The 20,774-nt window shown below is 37.5% G+C and overlaps 2 protein-coding genes across 8 annotated transcripts in view; both read right to left on the bottom strand.

Annotated features, from left to right (window-relative positions):
* The window catches only part of kcnq2a (potassium voltage-gated channel, KQT-like subfamily, member 2a), a 32,943-nt gene extending 16,240 nt beyond the window's left edge, over nt 1-16,703 (bottom strand). For 4 of the 7 annotated variants that reach the window (XM_065247055.2, XM_065247054.2, XM_065247053.2 and 1 more), the window contains exons 1-8: nt 16,310-16,701; nt 10,724-10,814; nt 6,614-6,740; nt 6,073-6,248; nt 1,822-1,950; nt 1,292-1,402; nt 740-835; nt 377-471 (exon numbers count right to left, since the gene is read on the bottom strand). In XM_065247055.2, coding sequence (XP_065103127.1) covers nt 377-471; nt 740-835; nt 1,292-1,402; nt 1,822-1,950; nt 6,073-6,248; nt 6,614-6,740; nt 10,724-10,814; nt 16,310-16,605 — 1,121 coding nt within the window. In that variant the 5' untranslated portion in view covers nt 16,606-16,701. Of the gene's footprint in view, nt 1-376; nt 472-739; nt 836-1,291; nt 1,403-1,821; nt 1,951-6,072; nt 6,249-6,613; nt 6,741-10,723; nt 10,815-16,309 lie in introns of all 7 variants that reach the window. The other 3 variants (XR_010525679.1, XM_065247056.1, XM_065247057.1) reach the window with 1 other exon arrangement.
* Nucleotides 16,704-18,277: 1,574 nt separating this feature from the next.
* Nucleotides 18,278-20,774, bottom strand: part of prex1 (phosphatidylinositol-3,4,5-trisphosphate-dependent Rac exchange factor 1) — an 86,098-nt gene continuing 83,601 nt past the window's right edge. The window contains exon 40 of the mRNA XM_065247049.2: nt 18,278-20,768. Within this exon, the coding sequence (XP_065103121.1) occupies nt 20,726-20,768 (43 nt within the window). The 3' untranslated portion in view covers nt 18,278-20,725. The remainder of the gene's footprint in view (nt 20,769-20,774) is intronic.

Consider the following 20,774-nt stretch of genomic DNA (forward strand, 5'->3'; position numbering starts at 1 on the left):
ATAAATAATGAACAAATAAAACATATCTACAGTTACAACGCTGTGTACTACAGTCAAAGTCCCTTTAGGGAAGTCGCGGCCACTAGGCGGCCATGTTTGCAACATCTCTGGGCAGTTTTTCATTCATGTAACACTAAAGTCCTATTCAGTCAGGTTGGTTCAGCTACTCCACATGCTAGTCATTTTTATGATTTACTGTTAAATCATAATGATCTAAAGAGCGAATCTGTAAAAATATACCCTTGATATGTTTTATATTGACTGAGTAAGGTCATGTCAATGATTGAAATCAAGCCAAAAACGGATTTCACAGATAAGGTGACGTACTGTATAAAAGTATAAATGATCCTAATTTACTAGTATGTAAGAAATGTACCTGTACATTGGGACAGATACAGTCTGCTCATAAAAATCCCATGTGGCCATCAGGTCTGTTCTTGTAAGATTTGTGGCGTAAAATCTCCAGGCAGCCTAAGAGGAAAAATATTTCAAATTACAGTAAAATATCCATAGTAAAAAAATACAGTGTACAATATAATACAGTAACAAATGTCAACCCATCTAAATTTGAAAAAAACAACTTTATTATTTAATGAATTAATAAATTATTTAAAAAATCATGAAAATTGAAGATTAAATGTAAAATTTTAAATTACAAAAAGCAAAAAAGTAGTTGTAAAGCTCATTTACTGCCATCATACAAGCCTTAAATGTATCTGCTTCTGGTTGTGGATCTGACCTGAATAAGACCTGCAGCCGGGTTACGACGCTTCTCAAAATGCTTCTGCCTGTGCTGCTCTTGAACCTTTAGAGCAAAACCCGAGCCCAGGATACCCTGCAACAGAGAATGAGCAAAAGAGACCCGCGAAAATCATTTGTGTAGTGTTTTAAAATATTATATTGTTTCATATTATTTCCAATCAGTTTTAAAGGCAACTGTTGACAAGTAAAATATCCTCAACTCAGTACTGTACCAGTAAAATGTCTTTAGTCAGGCATTTGAGCTGTGACATTTAAGGCATTGTGCTTCTGTTCAAAGGGATAGGTCACCCAAAAATGAACATTTTGTCATCATTTACTTTCCCTTGTGTTGTTTGCATTTCTTTATTCTGTTGAGCTCAAAAAATATATTTTGATAAATGATGGTAAGCACAGATTTGTATGGTCCAAAATATCGTATTTCGTGTTCAACAGAAGAAAAAACTCTAAACAGGTTTAGATCAAAATGAGGGCGAGTAAATGATGACAGAATATCTCTTCAAGTCTAACATATCGCTGAAATCAAACTCACCGCAGGAAGGGCAAAAAAGGCCACTCCAATCAAACTGAAAGTGGCAGCAATCAGGCGTCCATTCCACGTGATAGGATACTTGTCCCCGTAGCCAATCGTTGTCAGAGTCACCTAAAGGACAGATATTAAGTACTTTAGGGTCGTGATTATGCTCCTATATATCTCCTCTTATTTATATCTATGGCACTGTCTTACAACTTTTGCACAATAGCACAATTTTTAGTATGATAAAAGAAAGTGTGCAGGTTTAATCCTACAGTCGGTTAAAATCTTATTGCTCAACAAGCAAAGGCCACTTTATGCAAGAATATTATTTGAATTATCTCACTTAAAGTTATATTAGAATTATTAAACGTGATCACACATTGTTATTTAACATTTAGAGATTCAAATTACTCAAGTAGCATAAGTGGAGCTGGCAGTTTTTTATGGCACTGGTTCATTTTGTGAAATAGATCTACTATCATTTGTCAGTATATTGTATCTCATCTCATCTGATTAGATTCTGTAGGTTTGGGTGAGGAACCTACCAGCCCCCACCAGAGGGCATCCGCATAGGTCTCGAACATCCCTGCATTGTCATCTTTCTCCACTGAGTACACCAAGAAAGATGCTAGGATGAGACACAGGAACCCAATATACCAGGCTGTAATGAGTTCCTGGATTTTGGAATTAAAAACATAAAAACATTTTAGAAAATATGTGCTATTTATAATGAATACTCATTTCACTGCATGCTTATACAGATCAGACTCAGCAGTTGTTTTGCTTAGATGGCTTCTTGATTTAAAACATCTATAATATGTTTAGACTCATCTATACTGTAAGTAGTACATGCCAAATACTTTATCATCATATGCAATTTTTGTTCAATTTATATTTTTTAGCAAGTCCTATTTCTGCTGTAATGTAATACTATCCTTTTTTTAATAAAAAAGCACTAGTCCTTCAATACAGCTTGCACTAACTTCCAGTTTTGACCGGAAAAGTGACAACACAAAATAAGTTGAAGTATGTTGTGGAGAGTTTAAGGTTGCATAGTAGTCTAAAGTGAAGACTTTGATGAAAACCAAGTGAACATTAATCTTTGCTACTGTACATACAATGAGTCTACTGTTATCCAGTCAGGACACAAATACACATTTGCATAATATGCAGTGCCTATAAAAAATCAACATACCCTGTGAAAACCTTTACTTTTTGTCACATTACACCCTGGAAAATAAGTAAGGAATCATTGATGACGGGCCATTGAATTATAAGAAAATAATGCACAGTCAAGGTGGTAATGCGGCATGACACAAAGCCTTTGGGTACTGTCCAGAGCACCACTAAGAAGTAGAAAGCATATGGCACCACCAACACATGGCCTAGATGAGGTCATCCATCAAAACTGAATGACCAAGCCAGAAGGACATTGATAAGAGAAGCTACCAAAAGGCTTTATGGCTGGGTCTGGTTGGTTTGTGCATGTGACAACTCTTACAAAGCTGGATTGATATGGCAGGGTGGCATGAAATTAGTCTTTCCTAAAAAAGTGCCACACCCAGTCTCATTTTCGCTATGCAAAAACACACTTGGAAGACTGATGCCAATTGGCAAAAGGCGCTATGCTCTAACGCGACCTTTTTGAACTGAACTCCAAGCGTTATTTTAGGCGAAAAGCAAATCCAGCACACCACCCAAAACACACCATACCTACTGCAAAGCATGGTGGTGGCAGTATTATGTTTTAGGGGTGTTTCTTTTCTGCTGGGACTGGGCTATTGATCAGGATTGGAGGGAAAATGGATGCTGCCAAAAAATATTCAAATTCAGCTAGACAGCTGAAGATGGGCAGGTCATACACCTTCTGATACAACAATGATACTGCTAAAAGAACAGGGAAGTGGCTAAAGTATACGAAAGTGAACGTCCTTGAGGGGCTAAATCAGAGCCATTAATCAAATTTCATAGAAAATCTGTGGATGGACTTGAAGACAGCAGCTCAGTGCTTCTTACCATTGAATTTGACTGAACTTAAATAATTCTGCAAGGAATAATGGGCAAATATTCAACATTTAAGGTGTGCTTAGCTATCCAAAAATACTGATGACTTTAATTAAAGCGAAAGGTGGCTCTAGGAAGCCTTAAATCAAGGGACTGATTACTTTTCTAACCCTGTTATTTTAGTTTCTTTATTAAGTTGCAGTACTGTGTTTTTTTTTTCTTTTATAGGTTTGATGTTGTAAGACAAAATTTGTAAATAAAGCTGTAAAAGTTTTTTGAAATGGGTTTTAATTTCAGGCTGTATGGCAAGTAAAGTAACTATTTAAAGGCAGGATAGGCAGGAATTATCTAAAAAAAACTTTTTTACAAATTAGTTTAAACTGTCTTTATATACCAATACATAAGTAAAATGTAAGTACTCTAAAAAAGAGAGTATAAAAATCGAGTGTCTGTAGACCTCTCACGACTGTTTTAAACACAGCTCATTTTTTTCATTCACTCCACCCCCTCCCTTCTGGGTTTCTTCTAAAGCCACGCCCCAAAACGCATGAACGCGCGACGCTGACCGGCTCTGCTGGGAGAAGCATTACCTCAGACGAGCGGTGAGGAAGGAGTGCGGTGCATGTAGTAACATCATGGGCCCTATTTTAACGATCTAAAACGCAAGTGCGAAGCGCAACGCGCAAGTGAGTTTGTGGGCGGATCTTGGGCGCTGTTGCTATTTTCCCGGCGTGAGAAATAACTCTTGCGCCGGGCGCAAATCAATAAGGGGTTGGTCTAAAGTAGGTTCATTATTCATAGGTGTGGTTTGGGCGTAACGTCAAATAAACCAATCAGAACGCTATCCAACATTCCCTTTAAACGCAAGGGCGCAAGTTCCATGGCGGTTGCTATTATTATGACGGATTTACCAGGTGCACGCCAGGAGCGGTTCACAGCCGAGGAGACCCACGTTCTTGTAAAGCCCAAGCTTGCCAGCATAAATCGGGCACGCCATGTAACGGGAGGTGGATCTGCCTACACATGACCTGACGCCAGCAGAGGACATCGCTGCGTCCACCCTCACCGCTGAAAGGGTTTGGGGGCTTTGAAATCGGACCCAAAAAACGCAAGCAAGTTCCAACCCCAAAGTACTCTTACAAATCAAGTTCACATACATTAAGGTTTCTTGTGAAAACATTTTAATTATTATTTACATAAAATAAACGTAATACAGCCACACAACGAACTTATTATTATTAACTTATGAAAATATTTTAATCGTTATTTGCATGATAATTTTTTAACGCAGCCACACAATAAATAAAAACTATCACCACAATGCTCACCACTATGATTCCCCTTATCTCGTGTATTAATATTTTTTTGTGTAACAATTTATGATTTGCAAAAATAACTGTTGCATCTGTGTAGATTAGATGCAAAGTGTATGCGCGTTGTGCACGCTATACATTATGGTCAAGCATGCGCCCTTAAAATAGCAAAATGAACCACGCGCAACGCGCCACTGACTTTAAACTTTTTTTTTCTGGTCAGTGGCGCAATTGTTTTTTGAAACTGCAAAATAGCATCAGGGATGGTTTGCGCCGGAACACGCCTCTTTTTATGCGCTGAACCGCCCAGGGAGCGCAAGTTCATTCTCTAGTTTGCCGACGTGCGTTTGTGGAGGGAAAAACCAGCTGTGCGCCGGTGCAAAATACGAATGATACATGCGTCACTGACAAAGTCAATTGCGCTGGGTGCAAGATAGGGCCCCATGTCACAATCACATGTAATAATACACCTAACTTTATCACTATGAATATAAACAAATAGGATGGCTTTTAGTACTCACTATTAAGCTAGCATATCGATACTGGTAAAGTTTAAAATATATATTTTTTGATTCGGTAACAAACGAGCGAGTTATATTTACAGGACAAAGGTAAAAACAGATTGCATTGATTCAAGTTTTTTTATTACCATCAGCTACACTGTGATGAAGGTGAATTTCGTGGAAGATTCATAACATAAACTGTGTTTTGCTTGGAAGAGTTTCCGTGATGAAAGCATTGTTGACTCTGATGAGGACTACAATACCGCTACCGCATCGTCGACTCGAGGAAAAGCCACGCGATATTTACTCTCATTTGATTTCTTCATTTATTACTTGTTTGCCTTCGCTAACTGTATATGCAGGTACTGTGAGTTCTGAATGCTCTTTCTCTGCCGTACTTTTGCTCTTCCTAGAGTGCCTCGTGCACGTTCAAATCAATCGGGTGTGTGCATGTGTGGGCAGATCCCATAGCAATAGGGGTGGTGCCATGGTCGCGAGAGAGAGTGATAGTCGCGCAAGCCAATCATTTGTTTCGTCCTGAATGGAAATAATGAGCTGTGTTTAAAAGGTCTACAGACACTCGAGTTTTATACTCTCTTTTTCATAGTACTTACATTTTACTTATGTATTGGTATATAAAAACAGTTTAAACAAATTTGTAAAAAAGTTTTTTAGATAATTCCTGCCTATCCTGCCTTTAAAAGGGGTATGATGATTTTCTATAGGCACTGTATCAGCTGGTGTTAAGAATGAACTATTTTGCTTTAACACTGGACATTAACCAGGACAGATGCCATGAAGTGTCCAGCAATAAAAGCTGTCGACACCCACAGTGAAATCGCATTGTCGCAATCTCTATATAACTGTATATTAATCACATTAATGTGTTTTCAAGCTGCATTTTCACTTTTAGCATGGACAAATTATATTTAGCTAGAAACTTGACAGAAAAAAAGCAGGCCAGGCCACAGGTCACCTTGCTGTGCGCATAGACCACAGATCCCAGCAGCTTCCATGTGCCAGCACGGCGGTCCATCCGCAACATCCGAAGGATTTGAAGAAACCTTAAACTCCGAATCGCTGAGGTAGCAAAAACGTTTCCCTGTGAGCCAGCGGCCAGCACAGACACAGAGGCAAACAGGACCATGATGTCTGCAGAACAAACATTAAATTATCTCCATTAGTTACAAATGTACAGTAGACTTAATCTGTAGGTGACAGATCAAATATTAAGCAGAAAATGTTATTAACTCTCCATCCTTATCTTTTCTATAACACGCTTTAGGATGGGGATAGTGATCTCTCAAAACAACTGAAATCAATTGTCTTTTTTATTAAATGAGTGTCTGGGACTCATTGACTAATGGAGTTCATAGCGGTTTTCTACTGCAGTACCCAACTTATCAAGTGTTGCAATTCAGTTACTGTCACTCTTTTGCATATTTATTGCAGATAAAAGTATGAGTTTTGCAGAGTGAAGTTGAAAGGTATGGAAAAATGGATGATGAGTCTCTAACCGATGATGCTGAAGGGTTTGCGCGCAAATCTCAGTCTTCCTCTCCATCCTCTGTATCGACAGCAACATCCAGCCGCCCAAATACGCACAATATACTCCACACCAAACACCACGATTGTCACTATTTCCTAAACAGAGAGGAAAACATTTACATATCTTTTTTTTGGGATACATGATATTTTTGTCAAACAATTGTAAATTAAATTAAAACTGCAAGCAGTGATGGAAGGGCCCTCGCACACATGACACCGCCACGCCGTGGCATAAGAATTAAAGGGAACAGTAGTAAATAGGCATTTAAGCATGTAAACATAGGTGAACCATTTAAAAGTGTATGAGAGTATGAGTGACTACATGTAAATATTGGCACGTAGATGTGTTCAGTCCAGGACTCCTTTTGATCATGTAAAAGGTAGGGCAGATCTGACTTTGAATAATCAGTGTAAAACATGTTACTTCTTGTTGCCAGCAGGTGGCGCTATGGCCATAAGTGACTTTTGGCATGTAGATGTGTTCAGTCCAGGACTCTTGTCAATTATGTAAAGTTTGGGACAGATCAGACATTGCATAATCATTGTAAACATGTCACTTCCTGTTGCCAGCTGGTGGCGCTATAACTATAAGTGACTATTGACATGAAGATGTGTTCATTTCAGGACTCTTATTAATCATATGAAGTTAGGGAAAGATCGGACATTGCATAATCAGTGTAAACATGTCACTTCCTGTTGCCAGCTGGTGGCGCTATGACCATAAGTGACTATTGACATGTAGATGTGTTAAGTCCAGGACTCTTATTAATCATATGAAGTTAGGGAAAGATCGGACATTGCATAATCAGTGTAAACATGTCACTTCCTGTTGCCAGCTGGTGGCGCTATAACCATAAGTGACTATTGACATGTAGATGTGTTCAGTCCAGGACTCTTATTAATCATGTGAAGTTAGGGAAAGATCGGACATTGCATAATCAGTGTAAACATGTCACTTCCTGTTGCCAGCTGGTGGCGCTATAACCATAAGTGACTATTGACATGTAGATGTGTTCAAGTCCAGGACTCTTATTAATCATGTGAAGTTTGGGACAGATCGGACATTGCATAATCAGTGTAAACATGTCACTTCCTGTTGCCAGCTGGTGGCGCTATATCCATAAGTGACTATTGACATGTAGATGTGTTCAGGTCAGGACTCTTAGCAATCATGTGAAGTTTGGGACAGATCGGACACTGTATGCCTGAGTTCCAGCAACCTGTTTCATAGCGAAACATCCAATTTGTCGGGCCAGAACCGACACAAATTTTAATATAGAATCAAATCCTTCGCAATTTAGCATCACAAAGGCCTTAAGATGAGACTCGCCAAATATGATGATGATCCGACGAAAACTGTAGGAGGAGTTAGTTAAAGTATGACTGCTGAAAATGAGAAAAACTGAGCCAAAATCTGAGAAATAATTCAAAATAGCTGACTTCCTGTTTGGTGTAGGGCGTTGCTCCAAGAGACTTTTTTGTAGGGCTTGTAATAATACATGAGCATACCGAAATTCGTACATGTAAGTTTAACACAGTCCAAGAGCTGCTGCATTGAATATTTGAAAGTGGCGCTAAAACATGTTCCTTCAGGTTGCCAGCTGGTGGCGCTATGGCTATAAATGAAAATTGTTATGTAGATGTGTTCAGGTCAGGACTCTTAGCAATCATGTGAAATTTGGGACAGATCGGACATTGTATGCATGAGTTCCAGCAACTTCCTGTTTCATTGGAAAACATCAAACTTTGTCGGGCCAGAACCGACACAAATTTTTACGTAGAGTCTAATCCTTCGCAATTTAGCATCACAAAGGCCTTAAGATGACACTCGCCAAGTATGAAGATGATCCGACGAAAACTGTAGGAGGAGTTAGTTAAAGTATGACGCCTGGAAATGACAAAAACTGCGCCCAAATCACAAAAATAACTCAGAATAGCTGACTTCCTGTTTGGTTTATGGCTTCGCCCCAAGAGACTTTTTTGTAGGTCTTGTCATGCTACAGAAGCGTACCGAATTTCGTAATTGTACGTTAAACACAGTCCGAGGGCTGCTTCGTTGAAAATTTGTAGGTGGCGCTATAGAGCCGTTTTCCCACGCCTAATTCCAAAGCCTACACCACATGTAAATTTTCATCACTCTTGACATCCGTGCAAAATTTCATGAGTTTTTGAGTATGTTTAGGCCCTCTAAAGTCCCGCTGAAGTCGGAGAAAAAAAATAATAATAATAACTCCTTGAAGAACAATAGGGTCCTCACACCCCGGTGTGCTCGGGCCCTAATAATTAATTAAATGTAATTAACTCAAAAATTTAAGGCAACCAGGTAGCTTGCTTTTTTAAGTTGAACCAACAAATAATTTTTTACAGTGCAAATGTATTTTATATAATTAGGATGTAACAAGTGTAGGGATGTAACAAATGTAACATTAGCATGTAACAAATGTAACATTAGGATGTAACAAATGCATATTTAGTAAAAGAGATACATCTTTTTATAATAAAAACAAAAGACTAACCGACACTATTAATAATAAGATTTGCATTTGTTTCTGTTTTTCATTGAATTTTACAGTACAGTATTGACAATACAACAATATGAGGGAAAAGTTAAAGGGCACATATTATGCCCATTTTTACAATATGTAATATAAGTCTCAGGTGTGTCCAGAATGTGTCTGTGAAGTCTCAGCTCAAAATACCCCACAGATAATTTATTATAGCATGTCCAAAATGACCCTCTTTGGGTTTTGTGTGGGTACTTTTAAATGCAAATAAGCTACTGTTCCTCACTCCCTTACCAAATGAGACGCTTTGGTTAAAATAGACCTGATTTAGCAAAAAAGCAAAAAAAGCACAGAACGTCCAACTCACTTTGGAGGCAGAAACTATGGTATTACACGAGTATCAGTCAGCGAGCATGGGCGGAGCTTTAGCAGTGTGACATCACATTGCTAAGAGAAAGCGTGCCACACAAGCCCTGAAAAGTGAAGCCAAAACGTCTCTATCCCCCCAGTGACTGGTCCCAGTACAGGTCATAAACCCCGCCTCCCCCATGTTACTCATTGGGACTTGAGACCAACTAAACAATTTAATTACACTTCAATTATCTTTTTTCTGAAGCTGGTTTCTGTAATTCACTGTAGTTTTTATCACGCTGATGTTAATTCAAATGTTTGTTTTTAAAACAAGTTTGTTTTTAGTTAGTTATTTAATGCTATAAAAACAGTGGTGTCACTTCATGATTGACAGCTGTGATATGCGCATTCTGCGAGAGCGAGGGTGAGGTCTTGATTTTGCGGCTTTACTTCCTGCTCACTACTGCGCAGAACTGGTCCCGAAATTGCTACCGCGCAGACCCAAGATGTCAGCACCGTATCGGGACACAGATGGCTTCACTTTTCACCAATGGAAGAGAGCGATTGGGCATCGTCCATATTTTTTTACAGTCTATGGCTAAGAGAATCAAAACAGCATGTCTTTGGTTTAAAAAGGATTGAAAGGGGTAAAAAAAAATTTTTCATTGTAGGGTGGTTGTGTTCACACACTGCCAACACACATTTATGTCTAAACACCTTGTAAAAGTGACTTTTGTATAATATGTGCCCTTTAAATAGAAAATACCTATAACATATGTTATCCAGCGTGTTTTTTGATCTTTTGTTTAAACATTTAACATGATACATAAATATTAAATCCTTTCTTGACTACATTTTGATTGGATGCAGCGCAGTATTTTAAATGTTTGTTTTTGAATTTTAACAATTGTACAAAGACTTTCCAATTTGGTCTTTGAATTTGGAACCTCACTGTATTGTACATTTATAAACAAGCAAATCAGTGTAATGAGTAAACCTTTTTGTGTAAAAAGAGGAGCATGCGTGTCCTTTCCGTCTTTTGTTACAGACACCAACCCAAACAAATCTATAAAGTGTCATGTTTCGCAGCAATCAACATCACCGCTGGATACTTCCCACCCATCATCTGATGTGGCACAAGATCTGCTGTGATGTACAGTCAGTGTGCAAAAACAGATGTGAGATGTTTGACAGAATCGTGTAAGGTGAGGATTCAATACAAACCAGGATGTACAAGGCACTCTCTGAACTTTTCTTGAATTCTTTAATCGTCGCAAACACAGACAGAACGAGGCAGGAAAACACCAACAGAAACCTGGAAGGAAGGTCAATAGCAGATAAATTACTTGAAAATTTGCAGCAGAAGCATGCACAGCGCGTGATTTTAGAGAAAGAATGCTGACTACCTACACAACTCAAAGTCTCTGAATAAGCGTAAAAAGTACCTGCCGTTATTTCAAGACTTACACCCACACATACTGTAAAAGTAATCTATTTACATTAATTTGTTTCGGACAGATCGGTCAGTGCATATTCATTCATTGCATACACTGAGTTCAGATACTTTATTGGAATTTGACCTCCTTGTGTTTCTCTCTAGAGCTTAGTGGAAAAACAAGGGCTTGAGTGAGGCTAAAATCCTTTTAGGCTCAATGACACTCTTTAGTTTAATGCAATTATAAATCCCTGCTTAAAAAGAAGGTGCCGTTAAACTAAAAGTCTGATTATCATACACCTTAAGTAAAGGTTTTTAATTAATATACCTGACTACTGACTACTACAGTATGTACACATTTGTTTACCGCAACACAAAACAAATCACAATTCCCACTATCAGAGAAGTAAACACTTTGCTTTGTGAGATTGGTGTGTGATAAGGTTACTGTAGATCAGGGGTTTCCAACCTTTTGTGAGCGAGGGCTACCACAATGGATAAAATAATCTGGAGGGCTATTTTTTGTCCTACTAGTAGTCTACTCAAAACTTTTTTGTTTTACTTGTTAATTTGATTTTATTTTACTTGTCAATATGTTTTAGTATTGTTTAAAATGCATAAACCAAGCCAAGCTAATATAAAAAATATTAATAAATAAATATTACAATTGGGACTATTAATAAAATGTGCTCTGGCGGGCACCACATTGGAATCCCCTGCTGTAGATGCTAGTGAATCTCCACCATTCACATTCACACAAACAATAAATATTTCTTGTGATTTCCGTGAAGAGTATGCAAAGAGGGCCTATAATGACTGCTACAATATATACATTTGTAATATAAATAAGCATTTTCTTAATTGTGATATACACTGTACAGTGACCAGAAAAAAAAATTATCTTTAAGGCAGTATTTTGAAGGGCACATCTTATGCCACATCTTATGCCCATTTTTACAAGATTTAATATAAGTCTCAGGTGTCTGTGAAGTTTCAGCTCAAAATACTACACAGATCCTTTATTATAGGATATAAAAAATGCATGTATTGGGGTGGACGTAAAAAAGAGCTGTTTTCGTGTTTATACCTTTAAATGCAAATGAGCTCCAGCTCCTTGGGTAAAATTAAGTAGTTAGTCAGAGGCTGTGGGCAGGGTTTCATTTTTGTGATGTCACATTAACAAGAAAATCAAAACGGCATGTCTGATTCGGATTAATAGGGATAAAAAATTGGGGGGATTTGATTGTGTTAATTTTAACACATTGTTTTGTGTTATCCTATTTAACACATAAAAAATTTCATGTTGATTTTGAGTTCAAATAAATAAAATGGACAACACAAGATTTGTTAAAACAACACAAAGTGTGTTGTTCCAAAAATAATAAATGTGTTATTTTAACAGATTCATTTTAAGAGTGAAGGTTTTCTTTCTTTTGTTGCGGTGAAATATTTCACTACAGCGGAAATTACATAGTCTTTGGTCTCACGTAAAGAAAATCCTCCCCAGAAGTCTACACCTGGATTTAATATTAAAAGTGTTAAAGGTTATCATCTGCTATTATGGAGCAATCCAGAAGAAGGATCAGTAAAACGAACTGGCCTAAAAGTGAAAGTGATTGTTAAGTATGGTAGACCATACTTAAAATATAACCCATCCCCATAACACACGTACTGCAAGTGGTGATCAAACACACACACACACACACGCACGCACGCACGCACGCACGCACGCGCACACACACACACACACACACAACCAAAGCAGTGGGCAGCTATTACTGCAGTGCCCGGGGACCAGTTGTGGAAACGTGCCTTGCTCAAGGGCACATCAGTCACAACCTGCCAGCGGTGAGACTCGAACTTCGAGTTACAAGCCCAACTTTTTAACATTTATACCACAACTACCTCTGGAACAAGCTGAACAACTGAATGTTGCTTTAATAAAGCTAGCAAACAAGATTAGTTTATGACTGAGTATACAAGCTCAAATAAGACTTCTCACAGAAAATCAATAAATAAATAAATAAAGATAAGAATGATTCCTTTAGAAACAGTGACATCAGACATAGCTGAGTAATTCCTGCCCTGCTGACGTGTGCTTAACTAACTGGAACTTGCCAGTGTGTTGCGTCATGGGAAATTAAAGCCCACCTTTGTTATCAAAGACGGAACACTTTGGTTCTTTTAAGAGATTAGTCCATTTTCTTAAAAAAATCCAGATAATTTACTCACCACCATGTCATCCAAAATGTTGATGTCTTTCTTTGTTCAGTCGAGAAGAAATTATATTTTTTGAGGAAAACATTCCAGGATTTTTCTCATTTTGAGGTTGTGCTGTTGCTTTTCCGGACCGGAGATAGACGAGAAGTTGTGGTTTAAAAGTGCATATTTTTTATTTTTCTTGTCAAAAATGACAACCGTTTCGCTGCCTCGATTGGGATCGTTTAGAGTCCTTTGAAACTCTGTTGAAAAAAATGTTAAGTGTTGAGTTAAGTATTAAGTGTTGGGCTCTATTAAAGTCCATTAAAATGAGAAAAATCCTGGAATGTTTTTCTCAAAAAACATAATTTCTTCTCGACTGAACAAAGAAAGACATGAAAATCGGTGTAATTCACAATATAGCATAAGCCTTGAGTACCTTATTGCTTTTATAAAAATATAACCACAATAAAAATATTAAAGGTGGAGTGCACGATATCTGAAAAACGATTTGGAATATAGAGTCGGGTCGACTACCAAAACACACTTGTAGCCAATCATCAGTAAGGGGTGTGTCTACTAATCGACATTGTTGTTTGGGTTGCGTATGTGTGGGGCGGGTCTATCAACAGAAGGTCGAAATTCTATTGGGGTAGGGCCGTGTTTGTTTAGGTGATTTTAAATGTCAACATTGGCTTTCAGAGATCATGCACCCTGCCTTTAATGTAAAAAATATGCTTAACATGTTTTACATTACTAAGGCTGCTGCACAGTGATACACAGAATTGTTGGATGCAGTGGTCATATCGTAAATAAAGCGCAGCTACTGACCAATCAGAATCAAGGACTTTAACTAATCACATTCATATGATTTTAATGTTTTACTGCAACATGCAAAAAAAACCCCAGATCTTTTAAGTACCAACTACCAGAATATTCACATATTCACAAAATAACAAAATCGGACATCGGCCACAAGTTCATAAATAATATGACGCTCTGAAACTTTGAGCATTACACAAATTACATCGACAAGAATAAAAAAAAAGAATTAAGCTGAAGCCTTAAATCTTTTTTAACAGATCCGTCTTCGTTCCTAAAGCTGGCAATGATAACAGACTGATCTGGAAATTGAAAGGCTGAGGATGCTAAGGATCTGTCAAGCAGAAAGGCAACAAGGACACATTTTTTGACTCAGCAGTAAATACTGTAATAGAGTAATCAATTTACCTCTTTTACTCCATTAGTCCGATTCCCTCAAACTTAGACTCTATGGGATGAATAAATTATAGCTGATGATTTGTTTTAAGGTATCATTGTATAGAGTGCAAGATGTTTAAAAATGTATAAATTGCATTAAATAACAAAATACCAAACATATACAGTATCTATAAATATCAAAGTCTGTCAACCTTAGTGTTTTCCTTAACAGATTGACTGACCGGCAGGACAGTAGTTTGGCAGGCTATCATCTTTGTAGCAAAATGCAGCGGCATGCACACAACATCTGCTTATGAATACACACAACAAGTGTGGTATTCAGAGCCATATATTAAAGCCGTCCACAAATCTTAAAAATCTCCTCATATACTTTCCATAAGCCTGAGAAAAAAAGGATAAGCTGAGTCTGTACAGCATGCAAAGTGCTATCACTGCATTTAATGCTTGTGAAAAAGGAAAAAAAACACTTAGAGTAAGAGGCCAAAGTCAGCACACTGCACATCACCAAGTGTGTGTGTGTGTGTGTGTGTAGACCCCAGATGGAGTAAAATAAGGCTGGTGGACTGTATAAATAATTTATCATCAAAACCCAAATTCATATATTGGGCTAAACTGAAAAGTTCTGCAAGAGAGTTACATATAAAGCATAGCGGGTGAAGACATTAACAGGCATCCAGAATGAGTCCAATCTGATTAAAGGGCTCAGATTTCAGCAACTGTGATGTGTGGTTATGATGCATTATCATGACAGATAGTTTCATAATTTGAGATGACTGGATCTCGAAGACATTCGAGGTAATGGAGCACTCTAGATGCACTGCTAGTGAAATTTCTCTAGCGTTCATTCCCTCCGTTTCTAAATGGCCACAGAAGAACTGACGCTGTGGTTCAGGTTCTTGGCACTGTGTGGCCAAATCTCATCTCTTAGTAAATCTGTCATTGTAACACGACACGGGATACTGGAGAATATACAACGAAACGACCCTATAAGAATCACTTGAAAACAAAAATGATTCAGCACAATATAAGAAGAACATAACCAGAGTCACAAAAGTATGAAGAGTCTCCATGTACAAAACAGTGGTGATGTTGCCTAGTAGTCCAGGTTAACAATATATCTCATACTAGGCTACAAATGTCATAAAAACTCATTAAAAATTAGAAGTCATTTGTTTAGTTTAAAAATACTGCAGTATACTTAAGTATTTACTACAGTAAAGTGTAGAAAATGATAGTACAATGTAGAATATTATACTAAGTAGTACACTATATATGTACCGTATACTGTAACATTGTGATAAATGATAAACTATATAAAATGCTGTAGTGTACTCAAAAACATGATAGTATCTAGGAATTATACTACAGTTTACTTCAGTATATAGTAAAGTATACTACAGTAGTACCCTATTTTATGTGAGCGTGTTCGCAAGCGCTTTACAGAAAACACTGACGCTGTACGGGAGCTGACCGGTGCTGAAACCTAACCATACTGCACACTACACTTTCATACTACACTATGCATTCTTAATAGCCCGTGAAGAAAGTCTCAGCTTGCCTTTTTCATTGAGAATAAGTATTTACAGATCTGAAAAGATCGCTTTATTGTTGCAAATAATTAAAACGTGTCTATGGTGTAACTCAATGGGTAGAGCGTTGCGTTAGCAACGTATATGTGACGGGTTCAAATCTCACAGATAAAAACGCACGGATTGAAAGTCACTTCGAATAAAACCGTCTTCCAAATCCATAAATGTAAACATATACGTCTTCAGCATTGTTACACAGGATTACAAAACTTTTACAAAGCAAAATGTTGCATCGCCTAAGTGTTGCTCTGCGACAAAAGCTGCGGGCAGGCCGACAAGACCTCAAACTTCTGGGCGTAGCAGCCCGACAGCATCGTTATCTCTCATGCTGTCTAAACCCCACAAGCAGAATTTCGAAATACTCACACATAAGCGTGATAGACGAACGCCCAGCCGCGAGGTCTCTCCAGCGCATTATACAGGAAATTTTGCAGTCTGCGATAGCGCGCGTTTCGTTTGTGAGCTATTCTTCCTCTGGAGATGCCGGACCTCTGTCTGCTGAGGATGCTGCCTCGTTTCGTGCCCTCGGAACCGGCGATGAGAAGCGCCCCGTCTCGGCTTGTCTCCGCAGCCCCGGGGTCCAGTCCGACAAAACCGACTTTCAGTTTCTTCTCCCCCGCGGGGGGTTGATAAACTTCACCGTTGGCCGGTTTTTTCACCATCCTTACAGTTTAAGAGGTCCAAACGATATAAAGTGGGCAGACATTGCTGAACCGGGGTGTGTTCTGTAGTGCGGTGCTTTCCTACTAAAAGCCAATTGAAACGCAAAGGGGAAACTGCAATGGGTAGTGCTTTATCTTCACGTCTTCCGGCTGTCTTCCAAGACCCTCTAGATTTGAATGTTTTAGTAATGTGATATTTGAGCCACACAATTACAAACGATATTTAAATCACACTAAGAGCACAATGAACTTTGCATTATTCATGTTGACATCTTAACATCCATATGCTACAGTATAAAACAATTTTCCAAACAACACAATAAATAATGGCTTATTTCTGTGACAAAGTAATGTGCCAGGTTGTTTCCAGTAATGCTGCTTGTATCCATAGTAAAAATATGACACATGGCGAGAACCTCAACATGGGACAATTTCCTTAAAAAGGTTGATTTCTTCAATAAGATTCCCCTTAATTCATATTCATTTGGAAAGGACAAATTAATAGGCCATATTCAGAGATCATGGAAAATTACTGGAAAGGGGATTTGCTAAAACAGTAGACAACTCCTTAAACATAAAGGGCCAAACAATGAACAAACCATAGACAAACCATTTTTGGTTCCATGAAGAACCTTTAACATCCAAAGAACATTTCAGGTCTTTGTAGTGGAAAAGGATAAAGAAAGAAATGGTTCTTGGGGAACCAAAAAGGTTTTTTCTACAGCATCACTGTAAAAATAACCTTTTGCAGCACCTTTATAAAGGAGGTAAATGTTAAATAGTTAAGGAAACTTTAAAGTGTATACAAACTAACAGTGTTGGGGGTAACTCATTACAAGTAACGTGCATTACGTAATAATATTACTTTTCTGAAGTAACAAGTAAAGTAACGCATTACTTAATAAATGTACATATATTTTAGTTACTTTTAAAAAAAAGTAATGCAAGTTACTTTTCAGTTTAATTAATTTGATGTAAAAAAACAATGTACTGCATTAAACTGAACGTATTAACATAGATTTACGTACTCTGGAAAGGAAGATGGCAGGCCAGAGCTTGACATTTTTGTGATGGAAATATGCAATTTCTGAATGCAGAACTTCATGCCACCTGCAAGGCCTGAAAGAGATCAAGCCTCAGCCAAGTAAGAAAAAATAATGCATAGTAACTTAAAAGTAATGTAAGCATTACTTTCCATCAAAAGTAACTAAGTAACGCAATTAGTTACTTTTTGGGGGAGTAAATTAATATTGTAATGCATTTCTTTTAAAAGTAACTTTCCCCAACACTGCAAACGAAAAAAATGTTTTCCATATCTATCAAAGATACATCAGAAATTATTTATAAAGATTTTATTTTATTTGTTGGATTAGCATTTATTACAACACAGAGAAAACAGAGCTTTAAAGATCACGTGAGTTAAACTAAAAGGCGCTAAATGCCTAAATTGTTACTAGGGGCAGCATCCATAAATTTTCACAGGAAGGGATCAGCATTGAGTTTTGGTCTAGAATACTATTATACTGTACATCTGTTAGGGGACGAGGGCTCCAGGTCCCTGGATTTACTCAAATTAGAGGTACAATAGAGTTGTAACAGTTCCCCAGTTCAAGTACACTGTCTAAATACGGATCTAACGGGGCTCAGTATTACATACAAAATCAGAAAGAGAAACTTTATACAATTCTTTTATTCTACACAGAGTTAAAACATCTGGATATATGCTGACATGACCAGCACAAACATTTAAGAGCCATTCAATGTATACAAAATGCACAGTTATGCAATTAAGTTCAGTACAGCAGGATGGACATCAAACATAATAAAATATGACAAGTTAGCAGAAGTAAAATACTAGAAGGTTCTGTACTCCACAACTCCACCAGTGAGTTTTTTAAGCTGTTATATAAATAATAAAAACTTGAGTTTGCAAGATTTAGAAACTGATTTTTGAACTGTTAAAAAACGGAGATAAACACTATAAGAAAACTGTAAGGCCCCCATTAGAAAAGCTTGAATTATAAGCACCATTGATCATTTTCTGAAAGTACACTTGAAAATGAGGCAGAAATTGGCAAATAATACCACTAGGTAAAAAAAAACATGCTTTAGTTTGATTGATTAGTGATGTTAAATTATGCAATATGATGACAGCTTTTGAAGGGGGAACAATAATGGACCAAGACGGTGCAAGAACCTGAGATTTAATATACAGTGATACTTCAGGAACATACTAATGCTCTGTCTTTGGGATTAGCTAGATTTAGGGTTTTCAAAAGAAATCATGTGGACATCATAAAGCATTGTATATACTGTAACGAGCAATTGTTAAGACCCTTAAAACGTACAATAAACACACAGCAAAGTTTTTGTTAATAAAACGCAATTAATAATTGCTTCCAGTTTAAAAAATGTTTGAGGACCAAACAATAACATTAAAGACCAACGAGTTACAATTCTGCATATTACTAGCACTAAAGTTAGATATTGAAAGATGATCAAAGAATTAGCATGAATTCAAGTATTGCTTTTCAACAACAACAAAAAATTACTGTATGTAATACTAATACTACAACATGGTATGCACCTTCTAACTTTCATGCTAATACTGTAGGCGAGAGATGGGTTAAGCTACAATACAAGCAAACTTTTGAATTATACAGTATATATATAACTACATGATGACACGATTATTGTTGACATTACATTACGTAAATAGCTGCTGTTAAGATTCATGAAGATCACATACATACCAATACATTAAAAAGACATGCGTAGTTAAACAAATATAGCGCATTGCAAACACTGTACATATTAGCTGAACGTATCCAGGTACACTGTTAAACCTCCAGACCTTCTCGGTTACTGACCTCAGTTAGAAATTTAAATATTGAACAGATTGTGTACAGGCACAATAAAGTTTCCGATCCAAATATACACTAAGTACACAAAATGAAAGATGTACAATATTAAATGGTTTGTTTTAACATTATTAATACTCTTTAAATTATAGCACTGATGTTCCCAAAGAGCATACAGTATGCTTATCTCTCTGATACATATATATATATATATATATATTTACCTAAATAAAATACTTTCATAAATCCTACTATATCTATTCACTTTCAAATGTTCCCTTTTGCATGTTTTCTACCATGTGCAGTACTTTTAACAAACACTGATGAAGAACACAAGCTTTTTATTGTGCTTTTCCATAGGGCTGCACTATACACACTGTAACATAGCATTGATTCATGTTTAAAAAGTGCTTTACACCAGAGACACGGCCAGAGACGATTACATCTTTTTTCTTTTAGTTTATCAACCTTAGTTTTTCAGCCTTTAATATCAACACACTTTAATTACAGTGAAATCTTTTTCATTTTGTATTTCTAGGCATAGGCTGATTTATATCTCACCTTCCATCTGATTCCCTGTTATCCATCGTTACAAGTTGATGGAACTTTTTAATAAAATCTTGTTATTAAGCGAAATCAAATGAAATCTTTAAACACAAGGACAGATAAGAATTGGAATTGAAAACAGCCTTAAACTGGTCCATGTAGCCGGAATGATTTCAGTAATGTCATAATACCTGATACAAGTGAGAGAAGCACAAGCGCTCTGTTTGAGATCGTGACCTCCCATCACATAGTGCAGACACACTCATGCTAAGCTACAGTAATTGCACATAATCACCACGTTCCTGAACGTAACCTCACCATTAACAGACCAAACCAGACCCACCGAACTTGCTGACTAAGATTGCAGTCAAAGGCAGAGTAAAAAATAATATTGCCTTTTGCGGGCGGATTGAGAAGCCTTTCGCTTCTGTTCTCCGACACGCCAGTCCAGGTACTTTAGGAGGAACTCCGACAATGTAGAAATGTGGGGGCGGACACTGCGAGTCGAGATTAGCATCATTAGCATTGCGATTTTCCCAGCTGCCAGAGCGGCAGATAAAGATGGCCGGGCTGTTGTCATTTCTCTGACCTGAGCCAGACCTCTCCAAATGAGGCTGGCCAGGAGCGAGACAGTTTCAAAATGATTAAGAGCTCTTTTTGCGAGTCCTGATATCTCTCAGAGACCAGAAGGCCAGAGAGAGTTGTCACCTCATTCAAAGATCTCCATCGGAGGGTGGTAAACACAACCTGAAGAGCCTGCGA

This window comes from Paramisgurnus dabryanus, chromosome 11 (assembly GCF_030506205.2).
Source record: "Paramisgurnus dabryanus chromosome 11, PD_genome_1.1, whole genome shotgun sequence".
NCBI classification, from domain to species: domain Eukaryota; kingdom Metazoa; phylum Chordata; class Actinopteri; order Cypriniformes; family Cobitidae; genus Paramisgurnus; species Paramisgurnus dabryanus.